General features: G+C 47.3%; 4 protein-coding genes and 2 non-coding genes across 6 annotated transcripts; 1 reads left to right on the top strand and 5 right to left on the bottom strand.

Annotated features, from left to right (window-relative positions):
- Nucleotides 1-4122: 4122 nt before the first annotated feature.
- LOC100823038 (D-xylose-proton symporter-like 3, chloroplastic) lies at nucleotides 4123-9355 on the bottom strand. The gene is made up of 14 exons (XM_003563474.4): nucleotides 9077-9355; nucleotides 8858-8958; nucleotides 8226-8304; nucleotides 8090-8149; nucleotides 7925-7991; nucleotides 7710-7834; nucleotides 7368-7469; nucleotides 6901-7278; nucleotides 6492-6539; nucleotides 6321-6383; nucleotides 6172-6252; nucleotides 5786-5884; nucleotides 4806-4943; nucleotides 4123-4617 (listed from the first exon to the last, which is right to left on the bottom strand). The coding sequence occupies exons 1-14, from the start codon at nucleotides 9305-9307 to the stop codon at nucleotides 4483-4485; spliced, it is 1707 nt and encodes a 568-aa protein (XP_003563522.2). The 5' UTR covers nucleotides 9308-9355; the 3' UTR covers nucleotides 4123-4482.
- Nucleotides 9356-9564: 209 nt separating this feature from the next.
- Nucleotides 9565-9725, bottom strand: LOC112270252. Its single transcript, XR_002962652.1, has one exon. It is a non-coding gene; the product is annotated as a U1 spliceosomal RNA (small nuclear RNA).
- Nucleotides 9726-10230: 505 nt separating this feature from the next.
- LOC104581940 lies at nucleotides 10231-11472 on the top strand. The gene is made up of 2 exons (XM_010231129.1): nucleotides 10231-10797; nucleotides 11431-11472. The coding sequence occupies exons 1-2, from the start codon at nucleotides 10231-10233 to the stop codon at nucleotides 11470-11472; spliced, it is 609 nt and encodes a 202-aa protein (XP_010229431.1).
- Nucleotides 11473-13411: 1939 nt separating this feature from the next.
- On the bottom strand, nucleotides 13412-13572 carry LOC112270229. Its single transcript, XR_002962630.1, has one exon. It is a non-coding gene; the product is annotated as a U1 spliceosomal RNA (small nuclear RNA).
- A 1039-nt stretch (nucleotides 13573-14611) lies between these two features.
- Nucleotides 14612-15557, bottom strand: LOC100821479 (Bowman-Birk type trypsin inhibitor). The gene is made up of 2 exons (XM_003563469.4): nucleotides 15270-15557; nucleotides 14612-15186 (listed from the first exon to the last, which is right to left on the bottom strand). Exons 1-2 carry the CDS (start codon nucleotides 15403-15405, stop codon nucleotides 14915-14917), a joined length of 408 nt encoding a protein of 135 aa, XP_003563517.1. The 5' UTR covers nucleotides 15406-15557; the 3' UTR covers nucleotides 14612-14914.
- A 5198-nt stretch (nucleotides 15558-20755) lies between these two features.
- Nucleotides 20756-23077, bottom strand: LOC100845467 (protein NRT1/ PTR FAMILY 5.6). The gene is made up of 2 exons (XM_003563463.4): nucleotides 22760-23077; nucleotides 20756-22633 (listed from the first exon to the last, which is right to left on the bottom strand). Exons 1-2 carry the CDS (start codon nucleotides 22902-22904, stop codon nucleotides 21012-21014), a joined length of 1767 nt encoding a protein of 588 aa, XP_003563511.1. The 5' UTR covers nucleotides 22905-23077; the 3' UTR covers nucleotides 20756-21011.
- Between the last annotated feature and the right edge of the window lie 754 nt (nucleotides 23078-23831).

Raw genomic sequence — 23831 nt, 5'->3', positions numbered from 1 at the left:
TCTTCCTTAATTTGTATTTTGTAGTAGTGTATATTTATCTTAAGAATTTTTGTGAACTGGCTCATGTGCCATTTAAGCGGTAATTTTACAATTTTGTAAAGAAGACGTCCATCTGATAAGGATCAACGTGATCCAAAGGGTTTTAGGCCCAATCTTTCACGGCGATCGACGAACAAGCTGATCCGCAACCGAGCGAAATCAATCTGAAGTAATCCAGATCAAATCCCTCCAATTCCTCACGTTGGAACTGATTAGAATCAACTCCACCGCAGGGCATAACATCAGATTTTCAAGATCAGCAAGCAAACACGACGATATGCGCCCCCAAACATTGGGACTTTCTGGTCTACTCTTAATTTCGAAAATTCAACTCCCCCTTACAACGACGGCTACCAAAAACCCTTTATAGGGCGACTCTAACCCTAATCGGGTGGGACAGGCCCCACACCACAATTACGGCCCAAAAGGCTAACTCAAAGTGGTTTTGGACAGGCCCAAAAAAACCATCAAACGAAAAACAAAGGAAAACAAACTCTAAACCGGAGCACACTTCAAAACCGGTGGTGTTCTGAAATTGGGCTTCACCTCCTCCTTAGCGGAAACTTCAACGAAAAAAGATCCAAATCTCAAAATATATGGAGTTGGTGAAATAGCAGGGGTAGTCGATATCCTCCCCTCATCACCACCTTTACTGGATATACTCTCTCAATTCCTTAAAAATTGACATATTAACTTTCATTAAGACAAGGTTTTGACCACAAATTATTATGTTAAAGTATGGTTTATATGATATGAAACCACAAGTATCGTGAAGTACTTTTGATAACGAATCTAGCGATACTAATTTCATGTCATATAAATTATACCTTGACATAGTAATTTGTGGTCAAAGTTTTATCTTAATGAAAACTAATATGTCAATTTTTAAGGAACGGAGGAAGTATCACCTCTGCTCCAAGATTTAGCTTGTTGGAAGCTCCTGCATGGGTGTGAAATCATATGTGATGTGTAACATTGGCAAGTGTTTTAGATGAAACATTGATGTGGATATTTTGGATAATATGGATATTTAAGTGATGACATGTATCTTGTTTGGACTTAGTGCTTTGCTAGTGGTGTGCTGATCCATTAGTTTCTTATGTGAAAACATGGCGTGAGTTGTGTGAAACTTACCCTGAGTCAAGTCGTGGACTTGTGCTCGTACTGGTTATTTGTGTGTTCGCTTTCAGGTGTTGCCGGAGCTAGAAGAACGTGGTCGATGACGGGATCGAGAGACGAAGCTTGAGAAGCTGAGGTCGAGGATCAAGGTCATGCGGGACGTTCGTGCGAAGGAACAATGGAAGTGAAAGTTACGATAATCCGGGAGGGCACCGGTTTGTCGTATGTTGTTTATACCGGAGATGTACGGTATTGGAGATATTCGATACGTGATGGTCGAGTTTTGAAGACATCACAAGAAGAGTTGATGGCATGAAGTGACATCGAGGTGAAGATATGTAGGTCCAGCCGTGGCTGGATGAGAGCTGTTTAAAGATTAAACAGTGGCGTCATTAAGATGGCGTCGGATGGAAAAGTGATCCACATGAAAGTTGTGCGCGTCGTCGAGACGAACAACTTTTCTTTTGGAGTCATCTCAATCCGAGGTCGTATGCGGGCCCCACGGACAAAATACTGACCGGGACAGAGGAGTCCGTGTTGGATTCGGATTCGGTTTAGGGTTGCGAATTTTCCCTTATAAATAGAGGGCACCCTAGCTAGGGTTTTAGCAAGGACGTGAGGGAACTCAAAGCTTTGGATCTAGATCAATTCTTGGAGAGTTCTTGGATGCATGGTTGCATCTTTTGTAATCGATCGACATCGTTGCAATAAAGAGATTCGTTGACGGTGTCATTTCTGTTCTTCTCGGATCTTCGTGAAATCTTCGTGCTAGATCTTTCTAATACTTTGGTGCAGGTTCATCACAAGTTCATAATACTTTGCTGCAGGTTTATCACGAGATCAAGAGAAGATTGCAATTAATTCATCTTTCTTGTTATTCCTTGAAATTGGTTTTAGATTAATCCTCGTAACTTTCTGTCAGCTGTTACTATTTTGATCATATCTTTTGATTGGTAAGTCCGATTGAGCTGATTCTTGTTGGGTTGGTTAGATAATTTTAATATCTTTCTTTTCCATACTCATACGTATTTTTTGGTTCATCCAATCAAAAGTTACGGCTGTTTTACTATCACGGACAGAAAGGTGATTTAGGGTTTGAACTTTCGGGAAAAATTTTAATTTGCTTCCGCGCAATCATTCACCCCCCTCTGATTGCCTATTTCGATCTCACAATGGGGGTTAATTCGTCCATCCTAGGCCGGTGGTGCCCAACGGACATTGAAACACTAGGAAAACTTCCAGCTTAAAGTTGTGCCCGTGGGCTCGACCCGTGCCGCCGTGCTTTGCCCGCTTGTATGCAAATGCAATAGGAAAAAAAAAACTCAAAACGAAATTCCTAAATCGAAGAGACCGGGTTGTTTAGAACACGTTCTCGCGAACACTTTGAAAAACGGGCCATATTCATCGTTTCAACTGAGCAGTGTACCATCTCCATCCATCCAGTCTAGTGCCCATCGATCGGGAGCTGCTTTCCTTTTCTTTCCTTTCCAAACAGGGCACGTACGCGGTGTACGAACTTCCTTAACTTCCTCTCGTTTCCGGAACAGATCAAAGCAAACCGTACTGGTTATTTTGTTCACGGTGTGGAACACACAATGCCACATATGAACATCGTTTGCCCGCTTATATACTTGCTTGGTTACGAATTAACAACGGTCCCCATTGATCGTACTGGACTACACGTCGATCTGCCATGACCGGAGAACTGACCGTAGTACTTCTGGGGTACAGTGTTTTGATGGATGTTTAGATACGCACATGAACGAACGCGTTGCTGTAGAGGGGTTACTCATACTGACCATAGTACTATACGCTGCAGGCAGGCTCCCAGCTCGCCGGTGTTGTTGTTACAGATTTAATTAGTGATGTTTGCTTGTAATTTGTCCCAAATTTGGCGACAAAACAACAACACCTCGTCTTTTGCAATAGATTTAAACCATTTGTATCTGAAAAATGTGAGTCTTTTTAAGATGTGGACACGAAGTGACAAATTAATCTACTCTTTTATAGGAGCCAAGGTACTTATCGCATGACATGAAACTCAAAATCACATGAAGTCGACGTTAATTAAGGAGACCTGATAGCCAGGAAACTAGACAGTACATGCGTACATACGGTATGCATGAGATTCTGATAGGAGGGCTGCTAGCTAACACGATCATGCATACCTCAATCGATCCGGTCAAGTCAACTCGAGTGACCACATATGGTAGCAGTAGCTAATTCGTACGCTCCTTATTATGGCCTGTTTAATGGCTCTGGACAACAACGTCTACGTTTTCGTTCTTGTCCTCACCTAGCTTGTTGAACGAGACCACTCTAACAATTGACAAGGAAAATGCAAGGACGACGCGGGAGAAAGACATGTCTCTTTCTGAAGAAACCTTCGTACGCTGGGCCAAATTTTGCCCAACATTTCCTATTTACAGTATATCCCTAGCTAGGTATAAGATTCTTCTCATATACTGTATAGTGTATACCCCAGGTGGACGGAATATGGGCCAGATTCATCGGGTGGATGGATCATCTTGACAGGAACGGGTGCAAACGTCAGAAGGACGTCCTGCTTAGTTTGAATGTTAAAATATCTCCGGTAACTGTGGTGTCTATTTCTGTCCCATTTTCACTCTGATGAATCCGTTGGCAGTGATATTTTTACATTTTACATGTTTGATTATTCTCCAGGTCGTCTTAAACAAGTATAGGGAATTTGCGTCGTAGTTAATAGCGACGCTCATGGCTCTTGGTTTTGATTGTCAGGTTACTACATCAGCAAAATAAGGAAAACATGACCTCAGATAGAAACAGTTCGGCCATCAATTATAATTAACTGCTGCCAGAAAAAAATGTTCTACGGAGTCTAGAAAGACTTTACCAGCTCACACATCCATGATTTTTTCGATTTTGAAAATGACTAGTGTTTTTTTAATGCGATGCGGTAGCAACTACTCCCTGCGTCCCATATTAAGTGTCAAAATATTGCATGTATCTAGACGTGTCATGTTTAGAAAAATTTGGTACAGTTGATATGGGACTCTCCCGTGTATAACATGCATACACTATTTAACAGTAACATCAGAATTACAGGTATCAACACAACATGACAGCTGCTTGAGAAAGAGCAGGCCAAGACAACTGAGGCGTGGTCATGAGTGGTAGAGCTACAGATGCATTTACAACTACATCAATTGCACATTTACACAAAGAGAACCATCAGAAATGACTTCACGCCGAGAGAAATCAAGCGTAAAGTGATGAAAACCGAGGTGCGCTTTGATCCTGCGAACAGCCAGGGAAGAGGCTAGAGAATGTCAGCTATCATTTTCACTTCAGGATCTTGGATTCAATATCCTCCAAGCTCAGGCCTTTGGTCTCTGGAACGTTCAGGATAACAAACACGAGGGCGAGCAGCGATATCGCTCCAAAAAGAAGGAAGATGTTGGCTGGCCCAAGGTATCCCTGCAGGCACAAAAAGAGCAATATATTTTGTTGGTACGGGAGTTCTCTTTGCTTTTGTAGGTTTTGCTATTACTGGGTCAAGATTAGCACAGGGACATGATATAATACATTTACATAAGTTATCGAGATGAATAAGCTAAAACTTCATATAAATATAAGCAAGGAGATAACAGTTCGAGTAGACTTGCCTGCAAGGGTGAAAAGGCAAATGTCACTAATGCATTTGAACCAAAATTTGTAAGTACTGCAAGGCTGATTCCACGTCCCCTTGTTCGGAGCGGAAAGATCTCAGAGACCATTAGCCAACTTATTGGACCAAACGACACCTGAAACACAAGGATATCTCAATTTCTTGCACCACTCAGTACTCACAGACTCTACAGAAGTAAGGCAACGTATCCTATGCATCCGGAGGTTTTCTGCATCCGTGCATCCGGTCATTCCCAACCATACGATCCAAATCACACGAACGATATCGTCTCTTCCATGGGAGCCGGCGGCGGCAACTGGACACAGCGATGCAAAGCGGCAGGTGGTGGCAAACAGCCGGCGATCACCAATGGATTCAGAAAGACTAGTAATTACATGCGGCATCACTGCCCATATTCACCTGCTACTAGTTCATCCGGTACCTAGAACTAATTAATTCATCCGGCACACAAATGCATGCGATTGATCTGGCCATCGTGCGGCCGTCCGAAGCGTCGGCACCAAGTCCCGTAGGCCTGCTTCGTGCCCAGATGTGGGATACCACCGCGGCCCGCGTCGCAGTCTCGCAAAGGGCCCGCCACCGCAGCCCCACGCTGCCTCGCCAACGCAGCCTCCGCGCCGCCAACCGACGGGCTTTGCCCGGCGCCGACCGCCTACGGTGGCGAGGGGAGTAGCAAGGGAAGGGGAAGGCTGCCGGCGACATGGATGCTAGTTCAAGGCATCATCGGGAATTCAGGATGGTCTGATCTCTTTTTTATTCGATCAACCATGCCCCAATCATAGGGGGTTATTAAAAATAGACACTAACTTAACCTCAAGCGGGCGTTTATGTGCAAATTAGTCAGGGTGGCGACGTTGTCCCTGCGATTAGGATCGGACGATTGAAGACCGACCGGATGCATGGATACAGAAATCATCCGGATGCACAGGATACGTTGCCCAGAAGTAATACACCAACCTGGTAAGAGCCAACATATAGAAGTAAAGCACCAACAGCAACAAATGGGAAGCCGCTCAGAATCTTGTAGTAAGCTGCTAGTAGGAACAGTGCAACGGTCTGCATTCCAGGTTGAAGAATAAAATGTAAGGATTACTCATTCAGCACCTAATGATATCATGTACAATAGTTTAGATGTCTGATGATTGATGAAACTTAACCAAGTCACAAAGGTTTTTAAGTATATACTCATAATTACAGACCTTTCTTTATAATACTATAGGAATACATCGTTTAGTATCTAAACAAGGTGGGACTATTAATTCAAACAGGTGGATGGGTGGTGAGGACCACACCTGTGCAATCCATATTGCTCAAAAAAGTCATAGGAAAGCAAAATTACTCACAATTCCACTGACACCTCCAATCAATAATGGCCGTCTTCCAAGATCGTCGACTTTAAATACCGCAACACCTGTCATCACAAACTGCAAAGGATAGGACTATTACACGCTGTTCCAGGAAGTACAGTAATGATCTAGCTCCTTAGCATTACCTTGAACAGCCCAATCAAAATTGACACTTTTGCAGCATCAGATGCAGCTGAAAACCCAGCAGTCTACAGAAGACACATATAAACAAATTGTATTGTATGCACCAATATGAAAAGCTACAATGTCCCTACTTAAAGGAACCAATTGAACAACTCCAAGCAAAACTGAAGTACCTGAAGAATGGAGGTTGCATAGTACAAAACGCTTGGCTGGCCTGTTATCTGGCAAGGAAGATTTACGAATTTCAGCATACTTGATAACATAGATGAATAGAGTCCATAAATAAAAAGGGGAAGTAAGATTCATCAATATTGCAAATTTAAATAAGGCCGAAAATTATTATTTTTCGGACACACACATAAATGTGGCATGAAATGAACAAAAGTAATCTAGATATTCTCCCATTAGGGATTTAACTTATCAAGAGCTAAATAGACTTCGTCTAGAGTATGAAGCATGTGCAAAGGACCTTCCATTTTCATTTAAAGGGCCAGATAATTTCAAATCTAAAATGATAATGGAAGGTTGTCAGATTTTAAATTAACTTAAGCTGTGTATTAGTGCGGCTGAAGAGACCAAGACCTGCTGGAACAGAACCAATCCTCCTCCAATAATGAAGGCCTTCAAGCTTGCTCCCTCAAATATCTCTAAAATGTTTCCTCCAGATCCTTGTTCTGCATAGGCAGCCTTAATCGAGACGAGGTTATTCTCAATCTCCTCTTTCAAAACCATGTCACTTGGTGAGACACCTTTCAGTCTTCTTAGGGCAAGGAATGCCTTCTTTTTGTTAGTTTCCAGAGGACTTTTTCCTTGCACTGCCCTCAGAAGTAACCATCTAGGTGAAGGTGGTAAACTCCACATACCAACAGCCATTATAGCTGCCAACGGAGCACTCAAACCAAACATGTATCGCCATCCTCCTACAACATCAATTTCAAAGCTCCCTACGAGGTATCCAAACTGTAAAATGTCATATTATAAATGGTCAGCCAGCACCAAAACATATATTGAGGTGCAAGTATATAACATCTGTAGGAGAAGATAGTTACCAGTATTCCTAATACAATAAACAGCTCCTTCAAAGATATCAATGTTCCACGTATTTTTGGGGGACAAGTCTCTGCAATATAAAGAGGAGCACCATGCATTGCCTGGCACAGAGGACCATAATGGTTCAGTGGCATAATTCCAAAGTTAGGGAACAGAATTGCTCTATTATCTCTTTTAGCCACAAGTTGATAATAAATATGCTCCTTTGCAATCTGGTTCCTCTCCACCTTTCGGAGGTTTGAAGATGGTACAAATGGGTATTGAATATCTAACTACTGGTCCTCACAAATTCATCTCCACGTATTCATTGGAAAGAAATAATTATGGTTGCAGTTACTCACCAAACCAATACCTACGCCATAAAGCAGACGGCCTATGATCAGAACTACAAAATTAGGGGCAAATCCAGTGACCAAAGCACCAGAAATATATAGTGCAGCTGCCGTAACCAATTCTATCCTTCTTCCTGCACCAATATGATGGCAACAGTTATTTTTGTTTGTCTTTGAAGAATAAGCAGTAATGAAAGCTTTATCACACTGTTGTTTCAAATCACCTAAAAAATCTGCAATGCGGTATGCAAGAATAGATCCACCAAGAGCACCATAAAGTGAACCGCTTGCCTAAATAGCATCATAAAGCTCATTAAGCACAAGAATGTTCTTGATTACAAAGGTGAAACGAAAGCTTATAAAGCACTGGAATCTCCTGAAAGGATTACCACAAGCCCTAGCTGCACGGATGAGAGGTTGAACCAAGTGGTGCCACTGAGATCAGCAGACTGAAAATGAGGAAGCACCCGTGTGAGAGTGATTGTCAGCTAGAAGAAATGACAGACCAACCACATTGGGACTAACATGCACGGATATGGTCGCTCCAGAAGTTGCGCCAATGTCATAACCGAAAAGGAGACCACCCAATGCGGGGAACACGAACCTAGGTTCCAAACATTAGTCCATCAGTATCGTTTAAAATACTTTCACATTGCCACTTTATATATCTATCTTCCAATCCATAAACCAAGCAGGATCACTATGACAAGCAACACTGGATTAAACCCAAATGCAGCATGTCTGTGACCAAAATGCTATTCAAATCTAACATATCCTAAACTAAACTATATGATGCATTTTTTATGACTCCCTTAAGCACTAGGATCACGGTTCAACATGGACAAAATCATACTAGCCTGATATAGTGATATAGTGATAGCCTGCTATAGTGAAGACAATGTTAAGTTATCTGGTCTATTTCTTACAATATGCGCAAAATCATGCCAATTCCAATGCTGCAGCCCAAATTCCACACGGTTATGGTCCTCAACACGGCGGAAAGGCAACATTACAGAACGAGTATCCATGATGCACTGAAGTAGGTTCAATTTCCCAAAATGATTGATTCGCACGATCTGGAATGTCGAATCGGAGCTAGAAATCCATTATCCCCAAATGCCACTAACTGAGTTAGATGTGGGCCAGATTTAGCTTACGGGAGGATGATGGATGCCAGCGAGTAACCCGCCTCCGCGGCCGCTCCATCTCCGGCTTCCGTCGAGGGCAACTCCTCGGCGCCCTGCGCGTGCGTCCGCACCTGCACATCACCCTCCATCTCGTCAGAAAACCACGGCAGCCAAAATTCGCCCCCAGAATAGAAGCTACATCAATTGTCTATATTTGGGCGGTGAGGACTAGGGGGCTGTGCGCCGTACGCGGAGCCGGCGGTGAGCGGCGGCGGCGTGGAGAAGCGGCTCGGCGGCCTGGGTCGACGATACGTGGAAGGCGTCCATCGCCGCGGGGGAACGGCCGAGAGGGTAGAGACGGCGCTGGCTGCGCGGAAGGCAGCGGCGGCGGGGGCGCGAAGTGGTGACGAGAGATGTGATGCCGCGAACGGCGGTGGCGCTGGTGGCGAATGACGAGGGGAGGTAGACACTGGTCGCCATGGCCGTGCTTTTCGTGTTTAGCTTGGCTGCACGTCCAGTTGACTCCGCATTATTATTATACAGTTTATTTATATATTCTTTCTGCTTATTACAGAAAACCTGTATTATTTACTCCGGAGTACATTTGATAAAACAAAGATAAATAGATTTATGGTTTTACGAGGCTTACTAGATGTTTCAAACAAAATTTCAGTTCACATAAGGAACAAGAACTTATTCATCATCCGTCAAGGACCAAAATTTAATTTTGAAGATTTGGCAGGGCCGCGCGAACGCGTTTCCCCTCTGCCACAAATTATGACGTCCACTCTCTCACCTGGGGAGATGGTAAGCTAGCGCACCCACCAAGTGCAATATGAGCCACTGACCTAGGCCACGGGGCTTCTTGATCCCTCGTCGACCCCGTCCAGGTAAGTATGGAGCAAGGTTGCCCATGGCTCTGATTCCTCGGGGCAACCCTCTTCGATTGTCGATGTGGTACTAAACAGGAGGAGGAAGAAGGAACTCTGCGCCCCTGCAGAGCCACGCGAATCCGGATGGGCGGAATAAATCGACGAACGTGGGCTTCTAGGTACAGCTCGACAAGCTCGTATTGGGCCCACGGAGAGTTTTTGGCAAGAGGCCGCTGTTGGCCCAACTCCCCACAGCCGAGCGAGCTCAAGGCGCCGGTTCTCAAAAAGAAGAAAACGAAGTTTCTTAAAAGAAAAACTCAAGCTAGGCGCCGTATCTTCCGCGAGCACGACCATGCATGGCGGACCCCGGGCCCTATTTTGCCTCAACGACTCAAGCGGAATCCCCGGCCGATTTTTCCTTTAAAGAAAAACCAAACAAATAACGAACGTACAAATTGCCTAGTATAGTTGCCTTATATATCCATCTTCCTGGTCACCCTCCTCGATCGATCACTCTTTATCCCCCAGCCAATGTCGATCTCCAGCGCCGGCGCCGATGTCTCCGGCGGCTCGCACCTGCTCCAAGTCCACGGCTACTCGATCGCCAGATACTGCGCGCCCGACGGCATGAGCATCAAGTCGAACCCCTTCACGGTAGGCCGCCGCCGCTGGGAGCTCAGCGTCTTCCCCAACGGCGACCTGTCAGCGGAGAGCGACGGCTTCATATCCGTCTCCCTCACCTTCCTCGGCGACGCCGCCGCTACTGATCCCGACGCCGAGGCCTCGCCCGTGAAGCTGCGGGCCGAATTCAGCTTCGCGGAGACGAGCAAGCAGGGCCAGGAGCACGTCTGGACGAGGCAGACCGTGGGGCTCCCAGGCACCGGCTTCGGCGTGGGGTACCCGAGGTTCGTCCAGCGGGAGGCCTTGGAGGCGTCGAACCACCTCGACAAGGACGGCGACTGCTTCACTGTCCGGTGCGATCTGCTCGTCATCGACGAGATCGAGCCCGAGGAGATGATCGACGACGAAAACGGCACCCGGTACCGGCAGCCCAACGTCCTCAGATGCGTGGCGTGCAAGTCCCGGCCAGCGACGATCGTACCGAAGCCGGAGGGGTTACACATTTGTGCTTGCCGACATTGTCGCCAGCACGCCAATCAACTTGGAAGTGGCCCCCCCAGCTTGGCCACGCAGTGCGCCGGATGCCATGACTACTACTTGCCGGGGGCTGACGGACTTGCCTCGTATCGTCCGTACCTTTACCCTGTGCTTTTTCGTCCACCGCCGACGACTGCTCAGGGGGGAATTACACGTCCACCTGCAGCCAGTTCAATTAATTAGACGGTTTCAGGAATAAATGCAAAAATTTTTATCGGTTTTGCTAATGAAAAACCATCCGGATGTTTTTTAGTTACAGATAAGTCGGTGTGGTGGTTCCGTTAGATATCAGCATGTGGGAGAGGTGTGACTGATGATGGCATCCGGACTTTAATCCGACGACTATTATGTGTTGACTCACATTTTTAAGTCTTTTACTTAAAAATTAGCCACCTAAGATACATCTACGCTATTTTTTTCTTCTAATTTGTGTCTCTCCCATTTCCCAAATCAATAGTGTCTGAGGTGTCAGTCTCGGCTAAGCAGCTTCGGCGAAGACACCGAGCCTATAATCGAACGGAGTTACTGTACGGTATTTCCTGATCTTAATTTTACAATTAATTGTTCAATTAGGGGCAGTCTCAAAATGAATTCCAAGTCTCCAAGATAATATAAAATAAGTATTTCTTAATTGGGATATGCTCGTCATACTTCCCAGGCATAGCAAGTATGCATGTATATACCTATTTTCAGGTATCATATTACAAACTTACATACATACATGCATGCATAAGATACAACAGATTTAATTATGTATTACAACAATGATTTGATACACTAACGACATTGTACAAACCTTAAATACAAGTAAGACTTGCAGCGGAAATGAATAGAGTACATTGGAAAAGAATACAGGTTGCATAAGATGGCACAAGATAAACAATGGTGTCCATCTATAATAGGGCTATAGAAGTAAGCAGAATCTTACTAGTACTCTTCCAACTTAGAATGGCCTGTAGGGTATCCACTCTGAACTACGATAAAAGGAAAAAGGGAGAAGAAAGGGCGAGTACCTAATGTATCCGCAAGACTTACTTTTCATTTGTATTGGTTGAAGTAGTTAATTAACATCACTAGTCAATACACGGGATATCGAGCAAAAATGGTTGTGGGGAAGTGCTGGTAGGTTTTCATCCATTCTATGTACATCTACTATAAAGTATAGCTACGGTGGTACAATGGTCATTTTTTCCAGGCAAGTTCCACTCATAACTAGATTCTCTGTAACAAATAAATAGACTAGCTCTAAACATGGCAATGTTTCTAAGTTTTCAACCTATAACATGGTAAGACCAACAATATCTATCTACTAGCCAACTCCAGGTATGATCAACTTCGGGCATCAAATACCGAATTCCATCAACTTCAATCATCCTAATTCATTGAACTCGACCATTCCTTCGGTTCATCATCTTCCTGAACTCCTTTCCAGCAAGGCATATTTATTTTAGAAATTCTGAAAAAATATATTAATTGACAACAAGGAACGTAATTTTTCTATGCGTTGTTGCTATTTGTGTAGGCGAAAAAGAGATTAATTGAAACCCCTAGAGACGGATACAATGGGGCTGGATTATCGACCGATCAGCTGACATGGTCGAGATGGTCCAGTTATGAACGCCCTGGTGCTAGTTAGTACAAAGTGATATGCACATAACAACTCTTCTTGAACTGCAGGTACAACATTTCAAACTTGCGGCCCATTTTATGAAATGGGATACAATGGGATGGAGCTAGTTTTAACATTTCGTGAGTTTCTATGGCTCTGTAATCGCAAAGAAAAGAAAAAAGAAAGCAATACGTGGCACTGATAAATGCCCAAATTAGATGGCAATTTTTATTGTGCTCCACACATATGGACCTCTCTCATCTCCAATTTGATATCTAATTAATTTGTGGTGGCATTTCTCGGCTCTCCTAAGGATATTCCTTCCGTGGAGTCTAGATACATACGAATATAAACAAATCCGAGACACTTATTTCCGGACGGAATGAAAACACCAAATTTGCATGCGGTGTAGCACCCCACTATATATTTTTCTTCAGCAACAAGAGAAGGCGCTTACTTATTTATTTCGCTCCGTAGCATGAACCAGACATGAAAAAGATGATGAAGCTTTGCAGTTCATAAGATGCCAAAGATAGGATGCGCAATGTTGATTAAACTTTAGAAATAACAACTTGCCGAGATCACCCATTATAAGGTATAAACTACAAACGATCTCAACACGTGTGCGAGTCATTAGCCATCCCTGAAAAGGTGCACTGAATTGCATTCTCAAGTCAAAGCTAGCACATTCCGAATTTGCAGGAGGATTTAAACCGTAAGAGGATTTAAACCTTAAGACTATCAATTTGTACATGAAAGAGTGGATTAACAAATGGAAACAGTAACAGCATATTCTTAAATCAAACCTCGCATTGTTCATTTGTGCATATCCTACATGTATAGATCAGTCCGCTTCGCCTCACCTACAAAGCTTCATCATAGCGAGCGTAAATAGCCAAAATGACCTAAGTGCACTTGGGACCAAAATTTAATTTCAAAGAATTGGCAGGGGCCGCGCGAACGCGTACCCCCTCTAGCACAAATTATGACGTCCACTCTCCCTCTTGGGGAGATGGTAAGCTAGCGCACCCACCAAGTGCAATGTGGGCCACTGACCTAGGCCACGGGGCTTCTTGATCCCCCGTAGACCCCGTCCAGGTAAGTATGGAACAACGTCGCACGTACCCCTCTATATATTGCTGGCTCTCTCACGCGATGCTCCTCAGCTAGCCGAGGTGGGACTAAAACTAGGGAGGGCGCTCCCCAGCGCGCTGGAAGCGGGAGACGGGCGCTCGTGGGCCGGTGGGCGGGTGGAAGCCCAGACCAGGGTTGGGTTTCTAGTTTCCCTTCGAGCGCATCACGCGTTCTGAAAATGGGACGTACTTTCAGTTGCCACGCTCGCCTGCACTACAGGGAGGACTGTTAATGTTATGTGGATTAGAAAAAAAAACCGGAAGTCTTTACGTGGGCCTGGAAATTGTGTCAGCTCGGTTGCCAATATATTAGCCCAATAAGAATGCCCCACTTGCTAAATTAGAAGACTGTTATTTGCGGGCAACTGAGATTATTTTTCCTCCTGGTGCTCTCTCACGCTACTCCTGACAGCGAACGCCCGTTTCCCTTTTCTTTCCTCCCCTGTTTTGAAACGATTATTTTCCTATTTGTGGAAGATTTTTTTTTCTCCCTTTTGACACACAGAAGATTTTATTTGTACACTTGTGTGGTAGTTTTGGTGCGCGCAAGTGCTTTTCATCCTAGCTTATCTGAAAGTGAAAGTGAACTTATTTATTGCAGAACGTGCATATATCCTTGGACACATGGCATATTCTCCTCCCCCCAGCGTTATGACAGACATCGTTGTGTCAAACAGGTTGACGTGTAAAACCATAGGCGACGCATATCCTCTCGAAATGCGGATCGCAAGCTCACCACTGCCCAGACTTGCTCAGTTGCTCGTGCGCAGTCAATCCACTGGCCTCTAGATCGACTAGTAGCTAATTGAGCCCCTTTGGCGTCCACGTTCACTCCGGGGAGACTTGTGTTAAATTGACGGCGCAAATATTCTTTCACTCCAGGGAGACTTGTGTTAAATTGACGGCGCAAATCTTCTCAGTGAACCGAGAGCTAGTACTCCAGTTGGGTTGGTAATTGGAATCCTCTTTAGCAGTAAATTCTAAACTGAATTTAAAGCCAGGAGACGAGAGCTTGAGATGAACGAACAGACCAACTCCAGTTGGGTTGGTAATTGGAATCCTCTTTAGCTTCTTTGCACGGGGAATCAAACAAAAACAGAAACAAAAAAGAAAGAAAGGGGGAAGACCATACAAGGTTGCAGAGTCAAGACAACAGAGACAAAAGCCGCGGCTAATTAAAAACCGGCAGGCGTATATACTACTCGTAGTGCAGAGTTGGTTAAAGGATTCTTCTTCTTCGTCGCCGGTGGCGGCAGGTGGGTTGCAGGTCAGTTGGTGGTGGGGCGGCCGGTAGGTTGAGCCGAGAGGCGGTCGGTCAGTGGGCAGTGGCGGCGGCGGGGCTGCATCGGCGCTGGCAGAAGTTGGCGATGCGGTCCATGCAGTGGTAGACCGGCGGGTGGACGCTGAGGCTGGACTTGACGCAGCTCTCGCACGCCGGGTGGCAGCCGCCGGGCGCCGCGTCCATGCACTGGCACCGTGGCGGGATCGACTTGGTGCACCCGCCGCAGCTGTCGCAGCACGGCCACGCCTTCGCCTTCGCCTTCGCCATGCCTCCTCCTTCTTCTCCTTCCCCTCCTTCTCCGTACCCTGCAAACCAAAGATTTCATCCCCAAATTAGCCATGGCGACAAGATTTTTGCGAGAATCAAGGGAGAGTCTCGTTTCCCGTACCTCTGATTTGGACGCGAGAGTGGTGGCCGTGGGCGTGGTGGTGCCTGCTGCTGGATTCAGCGAGGTGGGGAAGAGCTGCGAGGAGGACGGCGAAGGTCACCGCCAACAACGGAGCCGGGCTTCTTCTTCTCCCCATCTCTCTCTGTAGTCTGTACTCTGTAGCTTCGATCTTGGTTTTCTTTTCGCTTGCAAGACTCTGGCTCTCGGTAGCTCTCTATCTCTATCTGTACGCGGCTAATAGAAGTCTGCACTTCACTTCTTATAGAAAGGGGAGAGTGCCGGGTCCCGTCCAAGGACAGGGAGAAACAGAGCAAAACTGCGTGCGGTTGCCCACTGAGACGCCGGCACAGACAAAAGATTGGATGATAAAACTTTGATTAATTCCACGGAGCCAAAAGTACGCGTGATAGAATTGCAGGGTTATCACGTGTCTCTCGCCCTTTTGCAGGAAGATCCGTCGTTTCCCCTGTAATCGCCGAACAAAAAGAAGAGACTCACAACTATGCTACTCATCGTTATTCTACCGGGAAATTGCACATTCCACCTGCCAGCAAAAAGCCCGTGCGTTGCTACGGTAGAAAAAAAATTAAAAAACATGCATACTTAAGTTTTTAAAAGTGGTGTCTTTTGCACGTAGCTACGTGTTGAGAGCAACTCTAGCAGTAACCGAAATTTCTGATCGAAAAAACGTTAATTCAGTCTACCGAAAACGCTTTTTCCGATATAATTTCATATTTTATAATTTTTAGCCCATATGAAAATTATGTTAGCCCCGACGAGATGCTGCTCTCCCTTCGCTCCATCACGCACCTATGCGATGCCATGCCACATATATTGGGCCTGTTTCAACCATCATCGATTAGTCATATGATCAAGTCCAATCGGATCAAAAAATAGATCCGGAAAAATGATAAACTAAAAGGAAATTCTATTTTATTCCACGGAGCTATTCACGACATATCATACATTTTCCCTTTTTTTTTATAATCTTTCCTTTTCTTAGCATAATTTTGCTGCTCTTTTGAAGTATCTCGCGGCATGTTTAAGCATGAAAGGTTCGCTGGTTTTTTCCTTTTTACTATATACCTTTTTTACTATATTTTACTATATACTTTTTTATTATATATAGTCTATTCTTAATATTAATTTTTTTCTCCCTCCATAGATTCTTGGTCAAGAATTGTCTTCGATTTTTTTTATTTTGACTTGATTGAAATTAAGTGGATGCAATGAAAAAAGAAATTGAATTAGACTACTATTTCAATCCACTAATCTATTCTATATAGATTCAAAACTAATAATCATATACGGAGGGGAATTAAATCAGTGAAATTTTCAGAGCAGATCCATGTCCTAATTATATTTAGAAAGCATGGTTTGCATGTACCATCAATTAGGCCAAGATTTCAGTAAAAATAGAGAAAAAATAGAGAAAAGCGTCGGTAGTAGCAGCGCCAGAACGCCCGCTCAGGAGCAGCTACTGCTGCGGCGTCACTGGAGGAAGGTGCCCGCGCTACCGCCATGCCTATCTCCGCCACCGCGCATCGGATCCGCAGCCGCGGCGCGCCGACGACCAGCTAAGGAGGCGCCCGACCGACCCGCCGAGGAGCGGGCATCGCGGAGGATCTTGACGACGCAAGCCGGACGAAGGAGCGGCACTATTGTCTTCCCCACGCGGATCTCGTCACTGGGATCTGGCCGTCAACGGGACCCAGGCGCTTCGCAACTGGCAGCGTGTCGTCCTACGCCTCCTCCTAGTCGTCGAACGCCACCCGGCCTCTCCCGATCTTCTGCAGGACTGTCGTCGCGCCTCCGTCTTCAGACTGCAGCGCGCTGCCGAGCTCCACCTACCTCGCTCGCGGCTCGCCCCGCCTCTGCCAGAACACACCGTCGATCTCCTCCACAGACTACAGCCACCCGTCCAGATAGATGAAGAGGGAAGGGGGCAGGGGCTCGGTGTCCTTGGTCCAGATCGGGAGCACCGGAGGAGCGAAGAGGGCAGGGGGCGCTGGGCCGCCAGATGCCCAGATCGAGTCTCCTCAGGACTCGGGAGGAGGAGGCGGGGCAGGGTATGAGGAGACGGGAGTGGTCGCGCGGGCCAGATCGGTAGTAGAGAGACCGGAGAAGGACTGGAGAGAGGGCGGCACGGCGGGGGAGAGCAGTGGCGGCGGAGGCATGGAGAACGAGCGAGGATGGCTATGAAGGGAGGAGTCGGACTTCGTGGAGGAGGCGGATCGAGCGATGTGAGGAAGAAGAGTTCGGGGGGATGAATCGAGGGGATAGGTGCGAGAGGGAAGGGGACAGGGGTCGGGCCGCGTGCCCGCGTGAGAGGGTCGTGCGGAAAGTATCAAGGACGTACGTCGGTGGTTAGAATCAATCGGATAAAAAAACGCACCGGGATTAAAAGTGGTGACAGCGGTGGCAAACTCGTAATTTTGGTCTAGCAGGTGTGCCCGCGCGTTGCTACGGGTCAACAAAATCACAAAGTATTTATTTTTATTTTCCATGTAGGCAGCTCATGGCGCCGTCGAGGTCGGCATGCGGGTGTGGTGGCGTCGGTTGTAAGACGGAGTAGGAGAAATCGTGAAAAAAACTGGAAGAAAAGAAAATAACAGGCAATGGCATATTGGTTGTAATTTGAACGAAGTTAACCTACGGTGACGACGACCGTACTATCAGCACCAACTCTAATTTAATAGATAGTAATAGATGATTGGGAGGGTCGTTGCGGAAAACAACCACTCGACAACATTTTTGCGGAAAATAACCACTCGACGTCTAATCCGTTGCGCAAAGGTCCTAATCCTCGTTTGGGCTTTTTAACTAGCTTTTTGACCGGTATTAGCGCGCGCCACTAACCAGGACCTGCTCAGGTGCTCTCGTTGGATGTGGCGAGTCATGGCTAAGGCCTTCCGGCATTTATTCAGAGGTTTATGTTGTGAGCGGCGGGAAAATTGGCAATGCTGATACGGATGTTGTGGTGGTGATGAAACTACAAGTGTTGGGTCTTTTTTGGTTTTCTGTTATATTGAACCCATGTGTGAAGCAGTGTGTTCAGACGTTTGAATGTGCTGGCCTCTAGGGCTGGTGCTTCGAAGCTTACGAGTGTTTTATCCTAAATTATGTAAAAGACATTATGGTTTCTTTAATGAAACCGGGGCAGCCCCTTTTGATAAAAAAAACTAACCAGGACCTGTATTTGATTTCGCAATAAACCACAAAGGCATTATTCATGTGACTAGGAGGTCTCGAAACAGGATAAGATAAGTGCAAAAATCATAATCCGCCCCGAAGAGATAACCCATGCGTCGCTGGACTGGACTGGACATGGACCCTGTCGCCGGCCATTCCCACGGCGAAGTGAGTCACCACCATCCTCCAGATAAGATCGAGAAGCCCACTACAGTCGTGGCCACGTGGATCGCTGCAATGGAGGAGGATCCTCTGTAACGCGCGGCCGCGGCCAACACCGAGCCACGACCAAACGGCCAGTACCAGAACGGCGGCACAGAAGATCGTGCCGCACCGGATCCGGATAGCGACGAGGACAGCCCATGGGACCGCGGCGACTAGGGGACGTTCGGCGGAGATGAGATGAGAAGGACGCGGCCGTATTTCATTCGATGCGTTCCCGTTTCTCTTCGTGTCGCTTATCTCCTCCTCTCGCTTTGCCTTTCCCCCTATATAAACTAAATTAAATTGACTTGACCTGCCAGCCCGCCAAGGTATAAATAAATAAATAAAAATTAAAAATGGGCTGCTGGGAGGATATTCGTGGCACGATTCCACGGTACTATCGTGCGGCGACGATAGACATACACGTGGGTGCCTAGCTGTACACACTGTACCAAGAGACACGACAACGTTCGTGACCACGTGTGGCTGGTGGTTGCCCTTTGTTTGTTTAATTACTCCTTAATTTCTTCCCGTTCGATGTGACCAGGGTCATTAGGCTAGCCACACTAAGAGTAATTGGCATGGCCTGGTATTAAATGAATAAAGAGACTGAGATGGTAACTAGATATGTTATCATAACACCACACAAACCAAGTCAAGATGAGTCTACAACCTAATAAATGACACCACATATATTTTACTATTCATTATGAAAATAGTAACTTAAACTAGTAACATATACATGTTACTATTCTAAATTACTCCCCGCTGTGACCAGCCTTGGCCACTGAGGCCAATATGAATGTAGTACTTTGGGCCTCTTGTTTTTGTTCTCTGGGGATCGAGATCGATGATGGAATGAAGCGCATTTTAGCTTTCCAGTCGCCAGGAGAAGGGAGAGACCCGGTCCAAGAGCGACGGGAGTTTGGGCCAGAAATGCGAGAGGATTTTCTTTCCTGGGAGGAAAAACGAAGTTAACGGTCCGGCTTGTTTGAGGCTTTTCTTGGCCCAACAGGAACTTAACGGCAGTACCAACAAGGGCAGATCATCCTGTATGGCCTGGTACGTAGATTGCGAAAAAAAAAGAGAGGCCTGGCACTTAGCTTGGCTGGAACTCCGTCCCAGGTACATGGAATTCTAATCACTCGCTGTCATCGTGGTTCCAAGGCCCGAGGGCGACTGAAGCATAATGGAGAAGTAGACAGCACCTGTATGACACTATTCACATCATATTTGAATTTGTGTAATTCAAAGTTGGACTCAATTTTTTTTTGGTTTTATAAGCAGTGGATCAGATTATTTATTTATTAATTAATTGTTGCCTATGCAAAGCAACGGGCCCTAGCTTAAAAGTAGACAATGGTACAATGTCCTTTTTTGGGTAGTTTGTGGTGCATCATCCGTTGTGCAGGCCATGCCCAAAGGTGTCGATGCCGAGATTGGCCTAGATAGAAAATAACTATCCATGACCATGAGACCGAGACAATGATATCTTCACTAAGGGAACGACGGTTGTGAACTAATTGTCCCTTAGTTGGATCGCGAGCATCGATTCATCATTTGATTTCTTAAGGGACTGTTGTTGATTTTGTAAATTTGTAACTGACTGGCCTTCTTCTCCGATGTCGGCGAGATTCGTGTGCGTGAAGTGATCGATTTCAGCTAGCGGCTGAGCTACTTCGGGACCGCGACGAGCCTGGTGTTGTACCTGACCAAGGTGCTGCAGCAGGACACGAAGGTGGCCGCGGAGAACACCAACTACTAGATGAGCGTCACCACGCTGATACCTCTCGTCGATGCATAACTCCTCCGCTTCTCCACCCTCTTCTGCCTCATAGGCCTGGCCATCTCGGTGGAAAACGAAGTTAATGGCCCAACTTGCGGAATTGCTTTTAAATGGAAATGGTATATGCAACAAGAGGAAAAAACGGTGTCGCTATATCTAAGTTCCCTAATTTTTCAGGAGGCTCTTAAATCTAAGTTGGCGAATAAAATTCACTAGCATTTATAACTCTAGATTAAAACATCTTATATTTAACGGGTAACGGTCAGTCAAACTGTCGTTTTTTTGCCAAATTAAACCGAAAGGGTGTGAGAAGCTCGCAAAATGATTAATTGGCATGGGACCATGCAACACATTTGTATAATACACTTTGTATAGAACACGGAATCGATCAATCGATTCCACAAACAAAACATATATGTAGAACGATCCTAATTATACAATCCTTACAGTTTAAGATATAACTCGATCACAACGAAGAACGATGCCATGACTAGCCACTACTGATATCGATTACAATTGCCATAAATATGCACCTGTTCGATACGATCGGCTGCCCCTAATCAAGCAGTGTCGCCGGCAACGTTGGCGCATTCGATGTCGTGGCCGACCCTGGCGCTGGACGCGGTAGCGGCCTTGGCGACGGTTTGCTTGTACGAGTACCTTGTGGCGACCAGCACGTAGAAGCCCAGATTGATTGCTCCAATGACGGCGAGCAGCCAGTAGAAGAGGTCGAGCCTGCTATGGGCGAGGTCCTTGCCGAACCACCCTTCACTCCCACCGCCGGAGGTCGCTCGGTCCGCCGCGGCGATGATCACCCCGCTGAGGAAACTCCCGGCGCCGATGACGCTGAGGTAGAGCCCGATGCCGAGGCTGCGCATGTTGTCTGGCACCTGCTCGTAGAAATACTCCTGCAGCCCCACGAGTGCGAACCCGTCGCCGACGCCCATCAGCACGAACTGCGGGACCAGCCAGAACACCGACATGGACGCCGGCGATGGCGATCGGAGCCGGCGCCGCTCGACGGCGGCCGCCACGGCCATGGCGAGTATGCCGAAGCCCATGCCGACGCCGATCCGCTGCAGGATGCTGATCCCGCGCTCCGCGGCGGCGCCCTTGGCGCGCCGCACGTAGGGCTCCAGGAGCTTGTCGTAGGCGGCCACGGCGAGGATCATGCCGACCGCGGCGAGCGCGAAGACGGACGCCGGCGGGATCTCGAAGCTCGGCCCCAGGCGGCGGTCCATGACGCTGCCTTGCTTGATGAAGAAGGTGGATACCTGCGCCGCCGTGACGCCGAAGGCCAGCGTGGTCAGCCAGATGGGCACCATGGCCAGCACCAGCTTCGTCTCCTCCACCTCCGTCACCGTCGCCAGCCACTTCCCCCCGTCCACTACCGCCGCCTTGTCGAGGAACCGGAACTGCTCGGTGTGGCAGAGCATCCTCTTCTTCTTCTTCTTGCTGCCGCCTTCCTGCGGCGGCAGCGCACCGAGGTCCTCGTGGTGCAATTCAGCGGCGTCGTTGGGGAGTCGGAGCCGGCGCTTGAGGAACGCGGCGACGGCGACCCGGAGGAGCGGCGAGAGCGGGCTGCCGTCGGGCACCCGGAAGCGGTAGGTCCGGTAACCCGCGAGGTAGACGACGAGGGAACCCGCCATGACGGCGGCCAGCAGCAGGTCGGCGGCGCCCCAGCCGAGGCGCTCCTGGACGTAGACGACGGCGGTGACGCCGAGCAGCACCCCGGAGCAGAGCGCGCAGTTCCACCAGTTGAAGTAGGACATCTTCTGCCGCCGCTCCCCGGGGTGGCCGCCGTCGAACTGGTCGGCGCCGAAGCTCTCGAGCGCCGGCTTGTGGCCGCCGGTCCCCACGGACACCAGGTAGATCCCCACGAAGAAGAGCGTCTCGTGCCGCCGCAGAGACACCGTGGGCTTGAGGGCCGGCGCCAGCTGCGAGACCGCGAGGATGGCCAGGCCCATGAGGTAGATGAGGGTGGAGAAGAGGACCGTGGAGAAGCGGCCCAGGTAGGCGTCGGCGAGGAAGCCGCCGAGGAGCGGCATCAGCGTGGTGACGCTCATCCAGTAGTTGGCGTTCTCGGCCGCCGTCTTCATGTCCTGCTGCAGCACCTTGGTCAGGTACAGCATCAGGCTCGTCGCGATCCCGAAGTAGCTCAGCCGCTCGCTGAACTCGATCACTTCACGAACGCACAAATCAACACGCCGGCGTCGGAGAAGAAGGCCAGTCAGTTACGGAGTACAATTTTACAAAATCAACATCAACAGTTCTTAATTAAGAAATCAAACGATGGATCGATGCTTACGGATGATGAAAAAGGCCGCCTTCCAGGAGCCGGTGGCGGAGCGGAGCGGAGGCCGGCCACGGTGGTCGACGGAGGAGTCGTCCACCCATTTCTCCTGCTCCTCCGCCGCCGCCTGGACGCCGCTTAAACCCTGCTTAAAACTCATCACGTTTCTTTCCTCCTTCGTTTCTCTCAAGTGAGATTCCCCCCGGCAGCTAGCAAGGCTGGATTGTTCTAGTAGCTTTCTGGAGTCTACGTGCCTTAATTGATGATTGATGATGATGTGTGGCTGTTCTTGGTGCAGGTCTGACCGAAGGCTGGGAAGAAAAGGGGGCTCCCGGGGTTTAATTTATAGCCCCGCGGCGCTCGCTGGTGCTCGTTCGTGGGGTAGGTAGTTAGTGCGACTGACATGGACTGCAGGGCAAGGCAGGGAGAAAGGAAGGGCGAGGAGACGTCGCTGTTTGAGGAGATCGTTCATATATGGATGGGAAATGGCACGAAGGGAATCGAATCCAGAGAAAGGAAGGAGGCCTCTGGCTGTATTTCATTTCCAATTCTCGCACGAATCAAGCTGTTCAGATGCAGAGTATAGTTTTATCTAAAACGTCTATTATCACAAAGGACAGTAAATTTGCAATAGAATACGAGTAATTAAGATGGGATCACTCTGGATGCATTGTTCGGTTTCCTAAATTGTCGATGATGCATCGCCCGGGGGTCTGCGCCCCCCACCCCCACCCCCACCACACACACACACACACACACACGCCAACAGTCTATAGCAGGCAAGTATTAATCCTAGTTAATATCCGGCCATTAAAATGTGTGTAATTGCATAAGGCAAGAGACTGATTTAAAACGTGGTTTATTTTCGATTTTGTTATGTATCAAGAATCTGTCCAAAAGAAAAAAGAGGAAGACACCACAAATAAGCAAGTACCATTCCTAAAGAAAGTAAGGGGATCCATAATAAATGTCGGAAATTTAGTGCAAAGTTTCATAATAAATGTCAAAGATTTAGTACAAAATTAGAACTTTCCCGAGACTTATGGATCAGGGGAAGTATATTGAAAAGGAAATAGCTACCAAACTC

This window comes from Brachypodium distachyon, chromosome 1, assembly GCF_000005505.3.
Source record: "Brachypodium distachyon strain Bd21 chromosome 1, Brachypodium_distachyon_v3.0, whole genome shotgun sequence".
NCBI classification, from domain to species: domain Eukaryota; kingdom Viridiplantae; phylum Streptophyta; class Magnoliopsida; order Poales; family Poaceae; genus Brachypodium; species Brachypodium distachyon.
Note: the sequence above shows the minus strand (reverse complement) of the source record. Positions and strands in the feature narration are given on the sequence as shown.

Excerpts from the sequence above, each read along its gene's own strand:
- LOC100823038 (XM_003563474.4), bottom strand. The coding sequence starts at position 9,307 with ATGGCGACCAGTGTCTACCTCCCCTCGTCATTCGCCACCAGCGCCACC. Across the intron at positions 8,150-8,225 it reads GAGCGACCATATCCGTGCAT|TCTGCTGATCTCAGTGGCAC; the intron begins GTTAGTCCCAAT and ends CCTCATTTTCAG. Across the intron at positions 7,279-7,367 it reads TTATTGTATTAGGAATACTG|TTTGGATACCTCGTAGGGAG; the intron begins GTAACTATCTTC and ends GACATTTTACAG.
- LOC100845467 (XM_003563463.4), bottom strand. The coding sequence starts at position 22,904 with ATGAGTTTTAAGCAGGGTTTAAGCGGCGTCCAGGCGGCGGCGGAGGAG. Across the intron at positions 22,634-22,759 it reads GGCGGCCTTTTTCATCATCC|TGATCGAGTTCAGCGAGCGG; the intron begins GTAAGCATCGAT and ends GCGTTCGTGAAG.
- LOC104581940 (XM_010231129.1), top strand. The coding sequence starts at position 10,231 with ATGTCGATCTCCAGCGCCGGCGCCGATGTCTCCGGCGGCTCGCACCTG. Across the intron at positions 10,798-11,430 it reads AGTCCCGGCCAGCGACGATC|GGGCAGTCTCAAAATGAATT; the intron begins GTACCGAAGCCG and ends TTGTTCAATTAG.
- LOC100821479 (XM_003563469.4), bottom strand. The coding sequence starts at position 15,405 with ATGGGGAGAAGAAGAAGCCCGGCTCCGTTGTTGGCGGTGACCTTCGCC. Across the intron at positions 15,187-15,269 it reads CTCTCGCGTCCAAATCAGAG|GGTACGGAGAAGGAGGGGAA; the intron begins GTACGGGAAACG and ends TTTGGTTTGCAG.